This window comes from Pseudorca crassidens, chromosome 8 (genome assembly GCF_039906515.1).
Source record: "Pseudorca crassidens isolate mPseCra1 chromosome 8, mPseCra1.hap1, whole genome shotgun sequence".
In the NCBI taxonomy this organism is placed as follows: Eukaryota; Metazoa; Chordata; class Mammalia; order Artiodactyla; family Delphinidae; genus Pseudorca; species Pseudorca crassidens.
This window is the reverse complement of record NC_090303.1, coordinates 93,612,534-93,630,530: the sequence shown is the minus strand read 5'-3', so window position 1 is coordinate 93,630,530 and position 17,997 is coordinate 93,612,534. Positions and strand designations below refer to the sequence as shown.

The window sequence follows — 17,997 nt, the reverse complement described above, 5'->3', positions numbered from 1 at the left end:
CTCCCTTTTAGTATTTAGTGTCTTTGATCCAGGACAACCTAGGATGGATGTGGGTTTTCTACTTTTTCATTCTTATGGTAAGTGTGTGCCCTTTTTGTTTTTTTTAAACTAGTAGTTTTTAAATTAAATTAGTTCAAAGCATTTACTTATATCACTTTTTTTACATGCAAAGTAGTTTTTTTTGTTGTTGAGGAATAATTGACTTAAAATAAATTGCATATATTTAACAAGTAAAATTTCGTACAGTTTAACATATGTGCATGCATGTCTGTGAACCCATCATCCCGATCAGGACAGTAAATGTATCCATCACTCCCAAAAGTTTCTTCATGGCCCCTGTGTAATCCTTGTCTCTTGCCTCTCCACCATCCCACCTCTCTCCAGGTAACTACTGATGCACTTTCTGTTGCTATAGATTAACTTGCGTTTTCTTGAGTTTTATATACATGGAATCATACACTATGTATTTTTGTCTGCTTCTTTCCGTCAGCATAATTATTTTGAGATTCATCCATGTTGTTGCATGTATCAATAGTTCATTTCTTTTTATGGTTAAATCACTTCTTAAACCAACAAAATTGCTGACCGCTTTTAAAGATTCCTTTGTGAAAAGTAACATTTTATTATTCTGAAAGACACATTCATTTTTCAAGGAAGGAAAGGGCTGTTAGTTTGCCCTTGACCTGAGTCTAATGAGTATTGTCATTTATAATTCCAGAAAAAATGAAGAGAGGCTTATACCCCCAGCCATTAATCAGGGTACTCTTCCAGAGTACTCTCTGTCTGCTAAATATAATTTGGGAACTCTGAAGGAAATGTGTATGCCAAGCCACATAGGGTTAAAAAAGAAGCATTGCTGTAATTAACACTGTGGTGTGCAAGTTCTAAAATGAACCTCGAGTCTCTTGAGAAAATATCTGTTGTGCCTTCGACATTCTTGGCTGGAACTCTGTACTTTCTGGGAAACAGCCAACACAGAATAAGGCCTTGTGCTTTTAAAACATTGCTCTCTTTTGAATAAGCATGTGACATACTCTTATCACATATTGAGATGGTGCTCAAGACAGGTATACTTGAGAGTCTGGTGATGGCTTCGTCCACCAGGGGATGCATTCAGTATCCTGTCCCTAAATCTAGGGCATCCTAATTGGAGGCAGCCTCCATTGCCCAAGTCTAGATGCTGTCCTCCAGCCTATCCAAGGAGCCTTTGGGATAGCTCAGCACCTGGAATCCCCTGGAGCTGCCTTAAGGCTTATGTACTCTGCTATCACAAAGGATGCTTTCTTCTGCCTGAGTGCCCTCCAGCTTCTACAGACTGGGCCGTATAACTCGGTCATCTACTTCTGAGTAGAGGGAAGTATCTCCTGATGAACCTGTTGGTGTGATCATACTAGAAATGTAATAGAAAGAAAACTGAATCTGTTAGAAGAAACACTGTTTAAATCTGAGCTCCAGTATCAATTTTCTGCCCTACCTATGAGTTATTTAATCTGTGTACCTTAGTTCTTTTTTTGGAGACTGTAATGTAACATTAAGTATTTTGTAATATTAACTGTAATTTTCAAAATCATTTTCTAATTCATTAAAGATTGAGTTGTCCTTGTACGAAGTCAAAAAGAATGTAATTGTCCAAATTCATTATTATGTTCAAAACATGATGCTCTAACAGAATTAACTTGTCACTGCATGTTCAATGCTTTTTTCTCTTCACAGACAAGTTGCACAATTCTATTTATTTCACCATTAATAGTGAGGGAAATATGCTATCTTATGCAAAGACGAGAAGCTCGCATATTGAGTGGGTGACTGGTGCCCACAAAAGAACAAGAATAATAGGAGACACATCAGGACTATTTCTTTTCATTCACCTTATTTTGGGGTTGTCTTAAGAGCTCCAGCATAACCTCAGATCGTCAAGCCTCTTTCAACAGTGTCAGCCGCCGGAGATGCTGACCAGAGTGAAGGCTGGGCTGTTTTTCTACACTACAGGAATCATTGTTAATGATTTTTATCGCTGTTGTTTCATGAATGTACTGAATGGCCTATGAATCTGCCAGTGTCTTTTTTGGCCTGTGGAGGTTTATCCCTTTAACCGTAAATGCTGTATTGGACTTGGACCCAAGTTCTCCAGTCTGGAAAGCCGAGTGACCACAAGGCAGTCAGGCATGGTTTGTATCAGTGACGTGCTCCACGAATAGAAAGGATCATTGCATTTTGCTTTGGTCATGAGTTTGCAGAGCGTGCCTCGTCTCTGAAGCATCAAATCCGGATAAAGCACTCTAGCTGGGTCCAGCGTAAGCCTGCTTGGACAGAGAATCCCTTTGTTAACGATGGTGGGAAAAATCACACTACATGCTGATTGGCTCAGTCACTCTGTATCTGCTCTAAAGTCGTTCAGCTCCAGAAGCAGAAATATCTTCAAGTGATTGTCAACTTGTTCTCCTCCGTCTTCATTCAGAATTCCCTTTGGCTCCTGGAAGTCTTTAGTCTTCCTTTCAAGGACCATAAGGTACCTCGATTGTGAACATGCCAGTGTGTAATTTACAACTGAAGTACTCAACCCCAGATTGGTTCTCTGGGAACTTTAGGATCCACTAGGAAGCTAATCTGCTTAGCACTATTTTCAGAGGATTGATCTCTGTCGCAGCTGGGTTCCTTGCATTACCTCAGCAGAAGACTAGAATTAGAGAAAAAAGAAAGACCTTTTGGCCCTGTAAGTGTTAAGTATGTGACCTTGAATCACATTAATGGATTACTAGGGCCTGAGGTGTATCTAGGTATCTATTCTTTAGAAGTTTGTAGAATATATGTCTTCAAGGCTGTGAATTCTATACTAATTATGAATATTTTAAGGTCATACTGTATATATATTTTAAATTATGGAAGTTAACAGGTGAAAACTGTACAATTTTGAGGGAGGGCTGCCTAATTTGCATTGGGTTAGGGAATATTTTTCAACCTCTTGCTTTATACTCTCAAATGCGGTGCGTTTATGAACTTGTTAATGTTATTTAATCAAGCAGATTTCCAATCAGTTAATTGCTCATTACTGACAAAAAGGGAAAATATGAAACACAGAAAGGGAAAATAAACTGACTTTTATAATAAATATCTGTCCACCTGGTTATTTTATATATACCGTGAGCTCCGCGCTGTAGAATGTGACTCATGCCTTGCAATTTCCTGCTACTGAGTGTTCCCTGGTGACTATTCACTGACCCTACGGTATTGCCAGATTGTACAGGTCTATTTCTACTACATTCTGTGAAAGCCTTCCCTTCCCCTTTGTGTAAGACTGTGCTGAGTTTGGATGAGCTGCCTAGTTGTAATTTAAGAATCGTCTCTAGATGAACCCCGTTTTGATGATTTAGCCCCTGTCTGACATTTGGCTGAGCGTTTCCTCTCCCCCTACGTAATCAGTGTGGTCACATCTTCGTATCCTGACACCAACCATTGTTTTCTTTCTCAAGTTTAAAATTAGCTGGACAGGTGTTCCTCTGACCTCTCTGTAGCCCCCAAGTTGTACCTGAAATGAAGTTATAAATAAAACAACTGCTCAGCACTGAATGAAATTATATCTTGCACTATGGATATATTTCCTATTGTTCTCTTTCTTACGTGTTAGCTTTAAAGAACTCCTAAGAGTTAACTTTCTTATTTTTTTTTCCCTTGAAGAAAAGGCCATAGTGAAGGCCAGTTTGGAAAAGCATTCTTCTCCGACATCTCGATCCTCCGATACTCACTAGGTTGAAATACAGCACTCTGGCCTGCCTTTTCTTGTCATATGGTGTTTTCTTTTCTCCTTCCATATAGTTTCAAAGGGAGAAAGGCCCCTCTCCACTCCTGCTTATTCTATTCTTTGCCGCTTCCTGGAGGGCTGGTGTCCCAGTCAACATTCACACAAGAAATGTCTGAGGGCCCCCGTGTGCGTCGTGAAGTTCAGCAAGATGGAGGGTACAGGATGCTCTTGTCCACCACTCCTTCCCTTTCCTTTACAACATCAGAAGTCCTCCCTCCTCCCACATAGGTAACTGATAAAGCCTTTTCTTATCCCTACTAGTTCTTCTGACTTACGTCCTATTTTCCTTTTCACAACCAAATCCTTTGAGTTAACAGATGGTATCTGCTGCCCTCCTGGCTGTGCTACAAACTTCCTCCTCAACTAGGTAACTAACTGTATGTCTATTTGTCCAGGACACTCCTGGTTTATGCCTGATGTTCTGACATAATTATCACGTCATAATTATAGCACTTTCCTTTGCTCTCCCAGTCTCCTAGTTTGGATATGTTACCCTTAACCTCTGACCTTTTTTGCATCGCTCTCCAGAAACCGTGCAACTGAAGGTCATAGAACTTAGATATCTTTTTTTCCTCATTCCTTATCTTTCTTAATCCTCCTCTTATACTTGACTCCGGTAACCACTTCATCTTCTGCAGGACTTTTTTTCTTTGGCTTCTATGGCATTTTAATGTATTGAATCTTCTTATTTCCTATCTTTTACTGGGTTCTCTTCTCTGCTCACCCTCTGCTAGTTTCCAGTAGGGGTCACCAGCTTTCCCAGATGAGCTGTTCTTAATACCTAACAATAGCTTTGTTAAGTACTAAAGAGAGATAGGGCATCCATTTATATAATACTATCTGGTGTTTAGTTAACTGCAAGTCTCAAGGGAAGTGAGCTCAACTTATGTAACCTCAACCACTGTCCCATCCCCACCCAGACCACACTGCCAATTGGCTTTATGAATGGTTTTCAAATTTTCTAAGTCATAAACCCTTTTGAGAAGCTGACAGCCATTTGCCCTCTCCCCAGATCAAAATGCACCTGTGAACAAACTTTCAAGGTTTATTACAGGGTGTTCACAGGCCAAAACTTGAAGCCCGTCCTTAGACCACAGAGTTAGAAACCTTGGTTGAGAGAATCGAGTGCCATCTGTTAGCCTGAGGTTTCCCACAATCCACCTTCAGTCTGTTTCTTTCTTTCTTTATTTATTTAGGCTGCACCAGGTCTTAGTTGCGGCATGCGAGATCTAGTTCCCCAACCAGGGATCAAACCCGGGCCCCCTGCATTGTGAGCATGGAGTCTTACCCACTGGACAAACAGGGAAGTCCCTCAGTTTGTTTCTTTACCGAATCTCCTGATGTCTCTCTACACGAACTTTCTACAAAATCAGACTGGTTAGCTTATTGACTACAAATGGTAGTGTGTATTCATATCAGTTTACATTTTTTTTGGAAGCACCTGTGTTTTGGTTTGTTTTCTCTTTTTTTTGGTTTCTTAAATGAAAAAAATGTTTAATTGTGATAAAATACATGTAACATAAAATGTACCGTCTTAACCATTTTAAGTATACAGTTCAGTAGTGTTAAGTATTAATATATTCACACCGTAGTGCTTACCTTCTAGTGTTGATTCACACTTCTGGTCTGTAATACCCCTTCTTAACTCTCTACTTTCTGAATCTTAATTTTTTCCTCAAGACTTGGACAAGCACCATCTAGTCCAAGAAACCATTTTCCAGCCACAGCCTTACTGGCCCCCCATCGTCTCGCCTTTTTTTGGTAGCAATAGCAATATTACTTATTTGGTCCTTAGCTGCTTCAGTCTAACCTGTTTTTATATCTAACTCCCCAAGGTGATTATTGGTCTTTTTTTTTTTTTTGGCTGCATTGGGTCTTTATTGCTGTGCGCGGGCTTTTTCTAGTTGCGGCGAGCGGGGGCTGCTCTTCGTTGCGGTGCATGGGCTCTGGGCGCGCGGGCTTAGGTAATTGTGGCACGTGGGCTCAGTAGTTGTGGCTTGCAGGCTCTAGAGCGCAGGCTCAGTAGTTGTGGCGCACAGGCTTAGTTGCTCCGCGGCATGTGGGATCTTCCCGGACCAGGGCTCGGACCCGTGTCTCCTGCAGTGGCAGGCGGATTCTTAACCACTGCCCCACCAGGGAAGCCCTGATTATTGGTCTTTTTCTCCAATGCCTAGTTCCTTGCATGGTTGGTGCTGCGTAAATGTTGATCGTGTTGGAAGAGGTGGAAGGAAAAGGAGTGGAGGGGGGCCGAGTGGAGTGTGGCTCCCTGACCCTGCATGTGGCTCTTCCCCTTGCTTTACAACATGACACTGCCTCCCACAGTAAATGGCCAGGTTATCAGGCCAGGCCGTGGGGCAGAGAATGCATTATCCTCTCCTCAGGCTCTTCAGTAGCCGTATCAGCTCTCCTGGGGAACTAAGCCACAGTGAAGGGCGAGCTTGCTGCTACAGAAGAAACCCCATGTTGTTCAGGCTGCTGTCTTTATTCCTGCTGCGTGTGTTCACCTGGCCCATCCTCTTCCTTCCAGTTCTGTCTGTCCCTCTGAGCTCCTGATGTCCTACCTCCATGGGACTTTGCTTTTTTTTTCTTAATTGAAGTTTAGTTGATTTACAATGTTGTGTTAGTTTCAGGTGTACAGCAAAGTGATTCAGTTACACATATGTATATATATATTTTTTCTGCAGATTCTTTTCCCTTATAGGTTATTACAAAATATTGAGTAGAATTCCCTGTGCTATATAGTAGGTCTTTGTTGGTTATCCGTTTTATATGTAGTAGAGTGTATATGTTCATCTCCATGGAGCTTTTCCTGATTACCCCACTTCTAATGCTCTTTCCTTTCCTTAAAATTCTAGAGTCATTACATAGACCGTGCAGTCTGCCCAGGCCGAGTGATTTTACTGCCTTATTTTGTTCTCTGGTTGTTTCTGGTTAAGTTGTTTCCTCAGTTAAATTGTGAGCGTGAAAGAGTCAACTCCATGTCCAAGGTCGCAGCAACCATCAATCAAGACAGCTGGTTTATCTTCCCTTGTGGCCTCTGTACTTTCACGCACATCTTCCTTTTGCTTTTCCTTAAATGCCCTGACCATTTCTAGTGACCAAGTTTTTATTTATTTACTTATTTATTTATTTTTGGCTGCATTGGGTATTCGTTGCTGCGTACGGGCTTTCACTAGGTTGCTGTGAGCGGGGGCTACTCTTCGTTGTGATGCACGGGCTTCTCATTGCCATGGCTTCTCTTGTTGCGGAGCACGGGCTCTAGGCATGTGGGCTTCAGTAGTTGTGGCACGCGGGCTCAGTAGTTGTGGCTCGCGGGCTCTAGAGCGCAGGCTCAGTAGTTGTGGCTCGCGGGCTTAGTTGCTCCACGGCATGTGGGATCTTCCTGGACCAGGGCTCGAACCTGTGTCCCCTGCATTAGTAGGAAGATTCTTAACCACTGTGCTACCCAGAGAAGTCCCTCTGGTGACCAGGTTTGTTCCAGCATATATCCAGAATAAAATCAGATTCAGTATGAAATTTATATATGTGAACACAGATAATACAAATCACTTAAATGGTTATATATGTGTTACAGGTAATTCTAGGTGACTATATATATATATATATATATATATATGTAATTATGTGTTACATTTAACTATACACACACATATAAATATATACATATGTACATGTACATCAAGACTAATATTTGAAAGGGAGTTCTGTGCCTGAGCCAACAACGCTTCATGTGTGTACACAACTTGCTATTTTTTTTAAGCTTCTCATCTTCCTGGCCTCATTTTCTTTTCTTTTTTTAAACAAGTTTATTTTATTATTTATTTATTTGGCTGCACTGCATGGCATGCGGGGTCTTAGTTCCCAGACCAGGAATCAAACCCGTGCCCCCTGCAATGGAAGCATGGTGTCTTAACCACTGGATCACCAGGGAAGTCCCCTGGCCTGATTTTCTTTATTTTATTTTTTATTTTTTTGGTCATGCCGCACGGCTTGTGGGATCTTAGTTCCCTGATCAGGGATCAAATCTGGGCCCCCTGCAGTGGAAGCCCAGAGTCCTAACCACTGGACCACCAGGGAATTCCTGGTACATGACTTTTAAAAGTGCCCTCCCATCCACTACTCTCTTTTATCCCCACTGCATTTGTAAGGTAGGAGGACCCGTGGTTGTGGTCCTTAGATTTGAGAACTGAGGCTCTGAGAAGCTCATGGGTTTGCCCAGGGTCACACATCTAGTACATGACAGCAGGACTGAATCAAAACCCAGGTCTTCTGACTTCAGTGTTTTTTTCCGTGATGCTACTCGGCCTCTTCTCATTTGACTTTAATCTTATCTTGGGCTTCCTTCCAAGGTACACGCTGTGCAAGGCTCTCGAATTCCGAGTGCCAGAGTCCTGCAGGTGAGCAGGGCTGCCAGACGCTGCGAAGCTTTGGCTTTTAAAAAGAAAAAACATTATTTATTTATTTTTGGCTGCATTGGGTCTTTGTTGCTGCGTGCAGGCTTTTCTCTAGTTGCGTCGAGCGGGGGCTACTTTTCGTTGCGGTGTGCAGGCTTCTCATTGCGGTGGCTTCTCTTGTTGCAGAGCACGGGCTCTAGGCATGCGGGCTTCAGTAGTTGTGGCGCACGGGCTTCAGTAGTTGTGGAGCGTGGGCTAAGTAGTTGTGGCTTGCGGGCTCTAGAGCACAGGCTCAGGAGTGGTGGTGCACGGGCTTAGTTGCTCCGCGGCATGTGGGATCTTCCCGGACGAGGGCTGGAACCCATGTCCCCCTCATTGGCAGGTGCCCCAGGGACGTCCGAAGCTTTGTCTTAAAACTGCCTCCAGCTCGCACCTGCTGCTGGACTGAGTGCCCCTTAGAGCCCCCCAGGGCCCCTCTCTGCAGTGCCTTCCGCTCCAGGTTTGCCTTTTTAAGGAGGATCTCTTCCCTCTTTCCTGGTCCTTCTGCCTGAGGCTTAGGAAGATCTGCCACCTGACAGACTCTTGCATTGTGACGTCTTCTGTCCTCCTCCGGCCCTGGAGTTGGTGGAGGTGCTGATATCCCATGCCCACCTGAGCCAGCTCTGCCTCTTTCCTCTTGACCAAGGTCCCTGCTCTTACCCGTCTTTTTTTTTTTTTTTTTGGCGACGCCTCAAGGCTTGTGGGATCTTAGTTCCCTGACCAGGGATTGAACCCAGGCCCCAGCAGTGAAAGCACCAAGTCCTAACCACTGAACTGCCAGGAATTCCCTTACCCTTCCTTCTAATGAATGTTTAATTAACTTTGAATGACGGTCTTATATCTAAAATGCTATTAGTCAGCTTTTTATTGCCTGCCATTGCCCTCTGATTAAAGAAATAACTTATTTTTCCCTTTTGCCCTTTCAGAAATTAGATAACAAGTAGCAAAATCATTTGAAACCATTTAAAATCCCATTTAATCACAAGGATGTTGTCATAACTTCATCATCAGTGAAATACTGATAAAAAGGCCACGCTGTTGGATGGGAATGTTGATCTGGATTGTAATGGGATAATTGTATTTAGGTAAAACCTTTCATCCAAGTACTTCAAAGGCCTTCACCTTGTTTAATAGTTATTATCAGGCCCTGAAGAGTGACATCAGTATACCATAGTCCTAGATTGTGTGTGTGTATGTGCACATTTGCGTATGTATTTAGCATTTTGTTTGTTTTCCTAGGCTCACCATAGAAAGTTTCAGGAACCTAACTCTTGCTGTGGATTTCATTAAAAAAACGATACCTAAGGAATCGCATACATAACTTGCCTTTGTTGCATGGGATTAAGATGTGAATGGGGTTACAAAATAAAGAGAGACGGCTCTGGAGCCAGGAGGGTGGAACTGGGGGATGAAGGAGCAGTGACTAAAATAGAGGCTGAAGAGATACCCTTCCCCAAATGTCCCCAGTCGTGAGATAGGTTTCATCCTTGTTGGCTCTACTAGGTGGGTTCACGTAAAAATGATTCTGTGAACAAGGTCTTGGAGAGAAGATAATTTAACAGAACTTTTGAAATTCAAAACAAGCCTGTGTCCTGGCTGAGGGAAAGGTCCCTATCTCTGCAATCACTTTGAGGCTGTTGAAGCAGCGTCTGGATAAAGGGATGGGTTACTTAAGAGAAGAACCTTTTAGAGAAAAGACTAGCAAAGGTTTTTTTTTTTTCACCCCCCGCACCGTGTGGATCTTAGTCCCCCAACCAGGGATTGAACCCGTGCCCCCTGCAATGGAAATATGGAGTCTTAACCACTGGACGGCCAGGGAAGTCCCCAAAAGACTAGCAAGCGTGGCCACAGGGATGACCCAGTGCTGGCCCCCTTCCCACATCTTTCTGCTGTTTGTTTTTCACATAGCAGCTCATTTAATGCTGCAGGATCTAACTTATAAGGTGATTTTTAAAAATCAATGTTTATGTTTTCCTCTCTCTAATCCCCCCCCCCCCACCGCCGCGCGCCAAAAGAAACAGTTCTTTCTTATTGGGAAAGAACTCAGCCGTTCATGCCTCTTGACTCAGCAGGGGGAGACAAAGTTCCAAAGACCCTGCCCGCTGCACCTGTCAGCACCAGAAAGCCACATGTGCTTCATTTCATCATGACTTTACATCCGTTGGTTTTGAAACCCTCCTGGCTAGTTATTCTCTCAGAAGTTCTCGGTCCCCCCACCTGGCAGCCTTCTGTTACCACTGGTGATGCCCCACCTGTTTTACTGAAAGATCAGGATTATCTGGAGTTTCTCCACTTGGGCATTTCTCTGTTTTGCACAGGAATTGATGCCTTAACTTCACTCGAAATTCCATTCCTTTTGATTAGTTTCTCTCCATCTTTTTTTTCCTCGTCTTTCAATCCTCCAGGCCTCTCAGCTGAGACCTGGAACCTTCCCTTCCACACCTTGCTTCTACCATCCCGCTACTATGAATAGTAACCTGTTCTCCAAATGGATGGTCTTCCCACGCGCTCCTCAGCCATGCTCTCCCTGTGAGGCTCTCCTTGTTAGATGTGCTTTACTGAGTGAAAATCTTTGGTTTTTTTTTAAAATTCATTTATTTTATTTGTTTTTATTTTTGGCTGCATTGGGTCTTCGTTGCTGCGCACGCGCTTTCTCTAGTTGTGGCGAGGAGGGGCTACTCTTCGTTCCGGTGTGCGGGCTTCTCATTGCGGTGGCTTCTCTTGTTGCGGAGCACGGGCTCCGGGTGCGCGGGCTTCAGTAGTTGTGGCACGTGGGCTCAGTAGTTGTGGCTCGCGGGCTCTAGAGCTCAGGCTCAGTAGGTGTGGCGCACGGGCTTAGTTGCTCCGCAGCATGTGGGATCTTCCCCGACCAGGGCTCGAACCCGTGTCCCCTGCATTGGCAGGTGGATTCTTAACCATTGTGCCATCAGGAAAGCCCCCTGAGTGAAAATCTTACAGTGTCTTCCATTTGTCCTAATTCTTCCAAAGTAACACAGATACATATTTTCTCTTGATATATTTGGAGACAACTTCCCTCTTTCCCTTTCAGCTTTTTATGCTTCTAATCTTAAATTTTTATTGAAGCTATTCCCCCAAGCATTGCTTTCTGATCAAAGCTGGCCGTCTCTGTTCTTTACTTTTGATGTCGTTAACTACCTTCTTATTCTTTGAATTCCACTTTTGTCTCCATTTTGATATCTCCTTTTCCTCCTAATCCTCAGTCGTAAGAAAACTCTCTAGACAAAATTGTTTCATCTTCTGTGTTCCAGACGCTCTCGTTCATACTCTATTTTTAGCTTTGTCATCACTCGTCCACAAAACTCTAGAAAGTCAGGACTACCTTCTAATCATTTTGAAAAATCCTCTCATGCAGTGCCTGGCAAGTAGGTGGTAGAACTTAGTTAGTGTTTAATTTTTCTCTGTCCAGTTCCAGTACTTCTTTTACACAGTTCGCTGTTTCATATTTTTCTAAAACCTCCCAATGACTACCAATTTTTTCTCTCCAGCCCCAACTTGTTACTCATTTTCCAATCTTAAATTGCCTTGCGGTCACCAGGATGTCCTGCTGGCAGCCCAGTGTAATAGAGTTCATTTTCTCACCCCAGTCCCTGCAAACCCACTTCCCACATAACTTTCCTAGTGGTCTTTGTTTAATAAGCTGCTTGAAGCATTTTTGAGTAAACTTAGGCATCAAGGCACATTTTCATCCTTATTCATTAAGTAGCGCTCTCGCATTACTGGGCCCGGAGTCTCCACTGTGCCGTAATTCTCACATTTTCTGGGTTGTCTTTAACTGTCAGTGGCAACACCATCTTCCCCAGGCCCCCAGCCTTAAGGATACTTGTGGATACATCTTTTTCTCTCTCCTTTGTCCTCAGCCTCCAGGCGTTGCTGATTCTTTCTCACTTGCTTTTCTAGCTCATCTTTCTTGTTGATTTCTAAGCCAGTTTCCTCTGCCTGAATTATTCTCAATGGCCTTATTTTTGGTGTCCCTCTTCTAGGCTTCCCTGCTCCAGTCTGTGCCATGCTCAACTCTCAGAATAATCCTGTTAAACAGTATTTTTGTGGTGTTATTCTCCTGCTCATATATCAAAAAGGACTTTCTTTCCTGGATTAATGTTGAGATCTTGCATGAAGCCTCATCTCTAGCTAGAAAATCGGGGAGACCAGAGATCTGAGGGTAAGTAGTAGTGACACCTCTCTTCCACTGATGTCTTTTTTTTTTTTTTACCATGCTGTGTGGCTTGTGGGATCTTAGTTCCCGGACCAGGGATCGAAGCCGGGCCCCCTGCAGTGAAAGTGCAGAGTCCTAACCACTGGACCACCAGGAAATTCCCCTCTGATGTCTTGTTTGTGAAAGTATTGAACACCGCTCTTTCTTTGTATTTTTTTTTAAATAACAACTTTATTGAAATATCATTTACACATATATGTCACCCATTTAAAGTGTACAGTGGTTTTAGGGATAGTCACGGGTTTATCTCATTTTAGAACATTTTCATCACCCCCAAAAGAAACCCCGTACCTCTTAGCAGTCACTCTGTATTCTCCTCTCTCCCCAGCTTCTGGCAACTAGTGATTTACATCCTGTATCTATGGATTTACCTATTCTGGACATTTCGTATAAATGGAATACAGGGTCTTTTGTGATTGGCTTCTTTCACTTAGCGTAATGTTTTCTAGGCTGTTCTAACTGGGTTTTCTTAGATCCTGTATTTGTCTGTTTGGCGTCCATTCATCAGAAGGCCAGCTGTCTTCATTGTATCATCTTATTCTCTGTATTCTTGATGCTCTGGCATTTGTGGGCTCGCTGCCCCTCCCAGGACTAGCCGGCTCTGAGAGATAGGAAAGGGCTCACCCTGTAGCACACTTTTCATACGCAAACGATCCAGTCCAGAGCCCACACCCCGAACCAACCAGGAACCAACCACGTCCTTTATCAAACTCTCACACACCAAGCTAATCTCTCCCCTGCCCTAAGTCAAACGAGGGCCAGGTGCCAAACAACTAAGAGACAGCCCTTCCCAAAGCCTTCCAGAATTATTCAGACTAGTCAGTCCTAAACTCTTTACCCCGCCCTGCTTTGCCTTTCCTGCAGAAAACACAATAAAGGCTCTGGCTCAGGCTTTCCCTGGCTCCTTCCTCCTCCTGACCCAAACTGAAGCTTCCCCATAGGGCCCGGTGGGTGTGGTGTGCTTGCCTTTCAGGCGCTGTGAGTAATAAAAATCTTTCAATGGCACTGACCTCTCCTTGTCGTCACTCAGTCACTTCCATAAGTTAAAAATCTCACAGGTACAATTGAGACAAAGGCTCATGTCTGTTGTCGCATGTTCATTCCTTTCTATGACTGAATTATGTGCAGACACCACATTTTGTTTATTCACTCATCAGTTGATGGCCATTTGGGTTATTCCCACTTTTTGGCTATTATGAATAATGCTGCTAGGAGCATTTGTATGTAAGTTTTTATGTGGATGTATGTTTTTGGGTCTCCTGGGTGTGGAATTACTGGGTCATATGGTAACTATAATTAACATATGGAACTGCCAAACAACTTTATTTATTTATTTTTTTAACGTTTTTTATTGGAGTATAATTGCTTTACAATGGTGTGTTAGTTTCTGCTTTATAACAAAGTGAATCAGTTATACATATGTCCCCATACCTCCTCCCTCTTGCGTCTCCCTCCCTCCCACCCTTCCTATCCCACCCTTCTAGCTGGTCACAAAGCACCGAGCTGATCTCCCTGTGCTATCAGCTGCTTCCCACTAGCTATCTGTTTTACTGAACTAATTTCTGAAGTGGCTGCACAATTTTACAATCCCACCAGCAATCTGCGAAAGTTCCAATTTCTCCACGTCGTCACCAGCACTTGTTATTGTCCGTCTTTTTAAAATTTTAGTCATCCTAATAGATTTGAAGTGGTGTCTTACTGTGGTTTGATTTGCGGTTCTCTCTAATGACTGATCATGTTGGGCATCTTTTCATGTGCTTATTGGCCATTTGTTTGTCTTCCTGGAGATGTGTCTCCTTTGCCCTTTAAAAATTGGCTTATTTGTCATTTTATTGTTGTGTTGTGAGAGTTCTTTACATATTATAGATATAAGTCCCTTATCAGATATATGATTTAATATATTTTTCCTATCCTGTGGATTGTCTTTTCACTTTCTTGCTGGTATCCTTAGAAACACAAATTTTTAAAATTTTGATGAGGTCTAATTTACCTGTTTTTTCTTTTGTCACTTCTGATTTTGGTGTCATACATAAGCTATCTTTGTCTAGTCCAAGGTCATGAAGATTTACTCTAAGAAGTTTTACTTCTTAGAGTAAATTTACTCTAAGAACTCTAAGAAGTTTTCTTCTAAGACTTTCATTATTTTAGCTCTTACATTTAGGCATATGATCCATTTTGAGTTAATTTTTGTATGTACTATTAGATAGAGTCCAAGTTTTATTCTTTTGCATGTGGCTATCATTATCCCGCTGCATCATTTGTTGGCAAGACTATTCTTTCCCCATTGAATTGTCTTTTTTAAAAAATTATTTATTGATTTTATTTATTTTGGCTGTGTTGGGTCTTCGTTGCTGCTCATGGGCTCTCTCTAGTTGTGGTGAGCGGGGGCTGCTCTTCGTTGCAGTAGATCAGTTAGGTGGAGAGTATTGCCATCTAATAATATTAAATCTTCCAGTCCGTGAATATAGGATGTCTTTCCATTTATTTAGGTCTTCCTTAATTTCTTTTTTTTAAATAAATTTATTTATTTTTGTCTCTGTTGGGTCTTTGTTGCTGCACGGGCTTTCTCTAGTTGTGGCGAGCAGGCGCTACTCTTCATTGTGTGGGCTTCTCATTGAGGTGGCTTCTCTTATTGTGGCGCACCGGCTCTAGGCACGCGGGCTTCAGTAGTTGTGGCACGTGGGCTCAGTAGTTGTGGCTTTCGGGCTCTAGAGTGCAGGCTCAGTAGTTGTGGTGCATGGGCTTAGTTGCTCCGTGGCATGTGGGATCTTCACGGACCAGGGCTCGAACCCGTGTCCCCTGCATCGGCAGGCAGATTCTTAATCACTGCGCCACCAGGGAAGTCCTGGTCTTCCTTAATTTCTTCCAGTGATGTTTCATAGTTTTCACTGCACAAATATTGTACTTTTTCTGTTACAGTTATTCTTAAGGGTTGTTTTTGTTGTTGCTGTTGTAAATGGAATTGTTTGCTTAATTTCAGTTCATTTTGTTCATTGCTAGTATATAGAGATACGATTGATTTTTGTATATTGACCTTATATCCTGCAACCTAGCTGAACTTCTTTTTTTTTGTTCCAATAATTACTTTGTGAATTGCTAGGATTTTTCATATACAAGATCACATCATCTGGGAATAGAGATGGTTTTAGTTTTTCCTTTCCAATCTGGATGCCTTTTATTTCTTTTTCTTGCCTAATTTCCCTGGTTAGAACATCCAGTACAGTATTGAATAGAAGTGGTGAGAGTAGCCATCCTTGTCTTGCTTCTAATCTTAGGAGGAAAACATCCAGTCTTTCACCAGTAAGTATGTTAGCTGTGGGTTAACAAAGAGCCTCTTGCCTTTTTGTCATCCTACACTATCCAGTTTCTCTTTCTACTCTAACTTTACAGCATAGTGGAAGGAATGTGAACCTTAGAATCAGACTCGGGTTTGAATTGACTGTTTTATTAATTCTACCAGGAAATGTTGAGTGTTAGAGACCAGTGAATAAAAGCAAATCCTTGCCCCCAAACTGCTGCTAATACAGTGAGAGAGACTGTCATATGGGTTAAATCTTGCAGTGTGATAAGTGCTGTGATGTGGGTATGCTCAGAGCAGTGAGGAGTACAGAAAACGGGTCCTTGGGAAGATTAGTACAACCTGAGGTTATGATGCCTGAATTGCTCTTGAACTGTAGGAGATGGTCTTGGAAGAAAGGAAACATGTGCAGAGAAGGGAATGTGGCTGGATTCTGTGAACCACAGGTAGGTCTGCGAGGCTGGGGATGGAGTGCTTGCAAGTGAAGGGCCAGAGGTGATCCTGGAGTTAGCAGAGCCGTCTCATCAAGGGCCTTGCAAGCTTCTGAAGGTTTTGTGAGGACTGGATTTGTGTGTTAGACCACTTGGGCAGTAGGGAAAGAGATGGACTAGTGATGGGTGAGACCATGAACAGGGAGACCTGGAGACAGGAGGTTATTGTGTAAGCAGGGGAGAATTGAGGGCCTAGAGTAAGGATGGAGGAAAAGAGTAGAATCAAGGAAGATTCAAAGGTAAATTTTTTTTTGCGGTACGCAGGCCTCTCACTGCTGTGGCCTCTCCCGCTGTGGAGCACAGGCTCCAGACGCGCAGGCTCAGCGGCCATGGCTCACGGGCCCAGCCTCTCCGCAGCATGTGGGATCCTCCCGGACCGGGGCACGAACCCGTGTCCCCTGCATTGGCAGGCGGACCCTCAACCACTGCGCCACCAGGGAAGCCCTCAATGGTAAACTTAATAAGGCATGCTGTGGGCTTCCCTGGTGGGAAGCAACTAAGCCTGTGCACCACAACTACTGAGCCTGCGCACCTAGAGCCCATGCTCCACAGCAGGAGAAGCCATGGCAATGAGAAGCCTGCGACCGCAGCAAAGAATAGCCCCTGCACGCTGCAACTAGAGAAAATCCGCGTGCAGCGATGAAGACCCAACACAGCCAAAAATAAATAAAATAAATTTATAAAAAAAAAAGAAGGCATTTTGCAATTGACTGTGAGACGTGGAGGTGGATTTGGAGAGAATGATTCTTGGGTTTCTGATGTGGCATCTGGGTTGATTGGTGGGTTACCTGAGATTCAGTTTCCTCATCTGTAAAATGGGAAAAGTGCTTCACAGATGACAGTATATTCAAATCTCTGAGCACAGGCATGTGGTTGGGACTCAGTAAATACTTATCCTTTTTGCTTTGCCTCATTTTGTTTCTGTTTTTTCCATTCTCTAAATGTAGGTCTTCCTTTGGTTCTACCTTCAGAATGCTTTTCTTTGCTGTGTCCCACAGTTCCCACTGTCACCCCCATGCAGATGACCCCCAGATTTCTCTCTTCACCCTGATCTCTCTCACAAGTATTTTTGACTGTGTTCTGAGCATCTACATGGCCTCTTAGCCCTCGCAAGGGGGAACCATCCCCCAAATCTTCCTCCTCCTCATATCCATAGGACTTTTTTTTTTTTTTTTTGCGGTATGCGGGCCTCTCACTGTTGCGGCCTCTTCTGTTGTGGAGCACAGGCTCCGGACATGCAGGCTCAGCGGCCGTGGCTCACGGGCCCAGCCGCTCCACGGCACGTGGGATCTTCCCAGACCGGGGCACGAACCCGTGTACCCTGCATGGGCAGGCGGACTCTCAACCACTGCACCACCAGGGAAGCCCTCCATAGGCCTTTTAATGGCACTGTCACTTCCTCAGCCACTCTGGCTTATAAATTCATCTTCTCTAGTGGAAAAAGCACATCTATCTCTGGTGGTTCCTAGTTTCCCAGAGTCTTTTTTTTTTTTTTTTTTGGGTGGGGGCGGCCCTGCGTTGGGTCTTTGTTGCTGTGCACGGGCTTTCTCTAGTTGCGGCGAGCAGGGGCTACTCTTCGTTGCAGTATGCAGGCTTCTCATTGCGGTGGCTTCCCTTGTTGCGGAATGGGCTCTAGGCACGTGGGCTTCAGTAGTTGCAGCACGCAGGCTCAGTAGTTGTGGTGCATGGGCTTAGTTGCTCCGTGGCATGTGGGATCTTCCTGGACCAGTGTTTGAACCCGT

General features: G+C 43.6%; 1 protein-coding gene across 4 annotated transcripts in view; it reads left to right on the top strand.

The window, feature by feature from the left end:
- The window catches only part of SLC37A3 (solute carrier family 37 member 3), a 44,775-nt gene extending 41,666 nt beyond the window's left edge, over positions 1 to 3,109 (top strand). For 2 of the 4 annotated variants that reach the window (XM_067747187.1, XM_067747188.1), the window contains exons 14-15: positions 12 to 77; positions 1,714 to 3,109. In XM_067747187.1, coding sequence (XP_067603288.1) covers positions 12 to 77; positions 1,714 to 1,806 — 159 coding nt within the window. In that variant the 3' untranslated portion in view covers positions 1,807 to 3,109. Of the gene's footprint in view, positions 1 to 11; positions 78 to 718; positions 1,621 to 1,713 lie in introns of those variants that run through there. The other 2 variants (XM_067747190.1, XM_067747189.1) reach the window with 2 other exon arrangements.
- Positions 3,110 to 17,997: the final 14,888 nt, after the last annotated feature.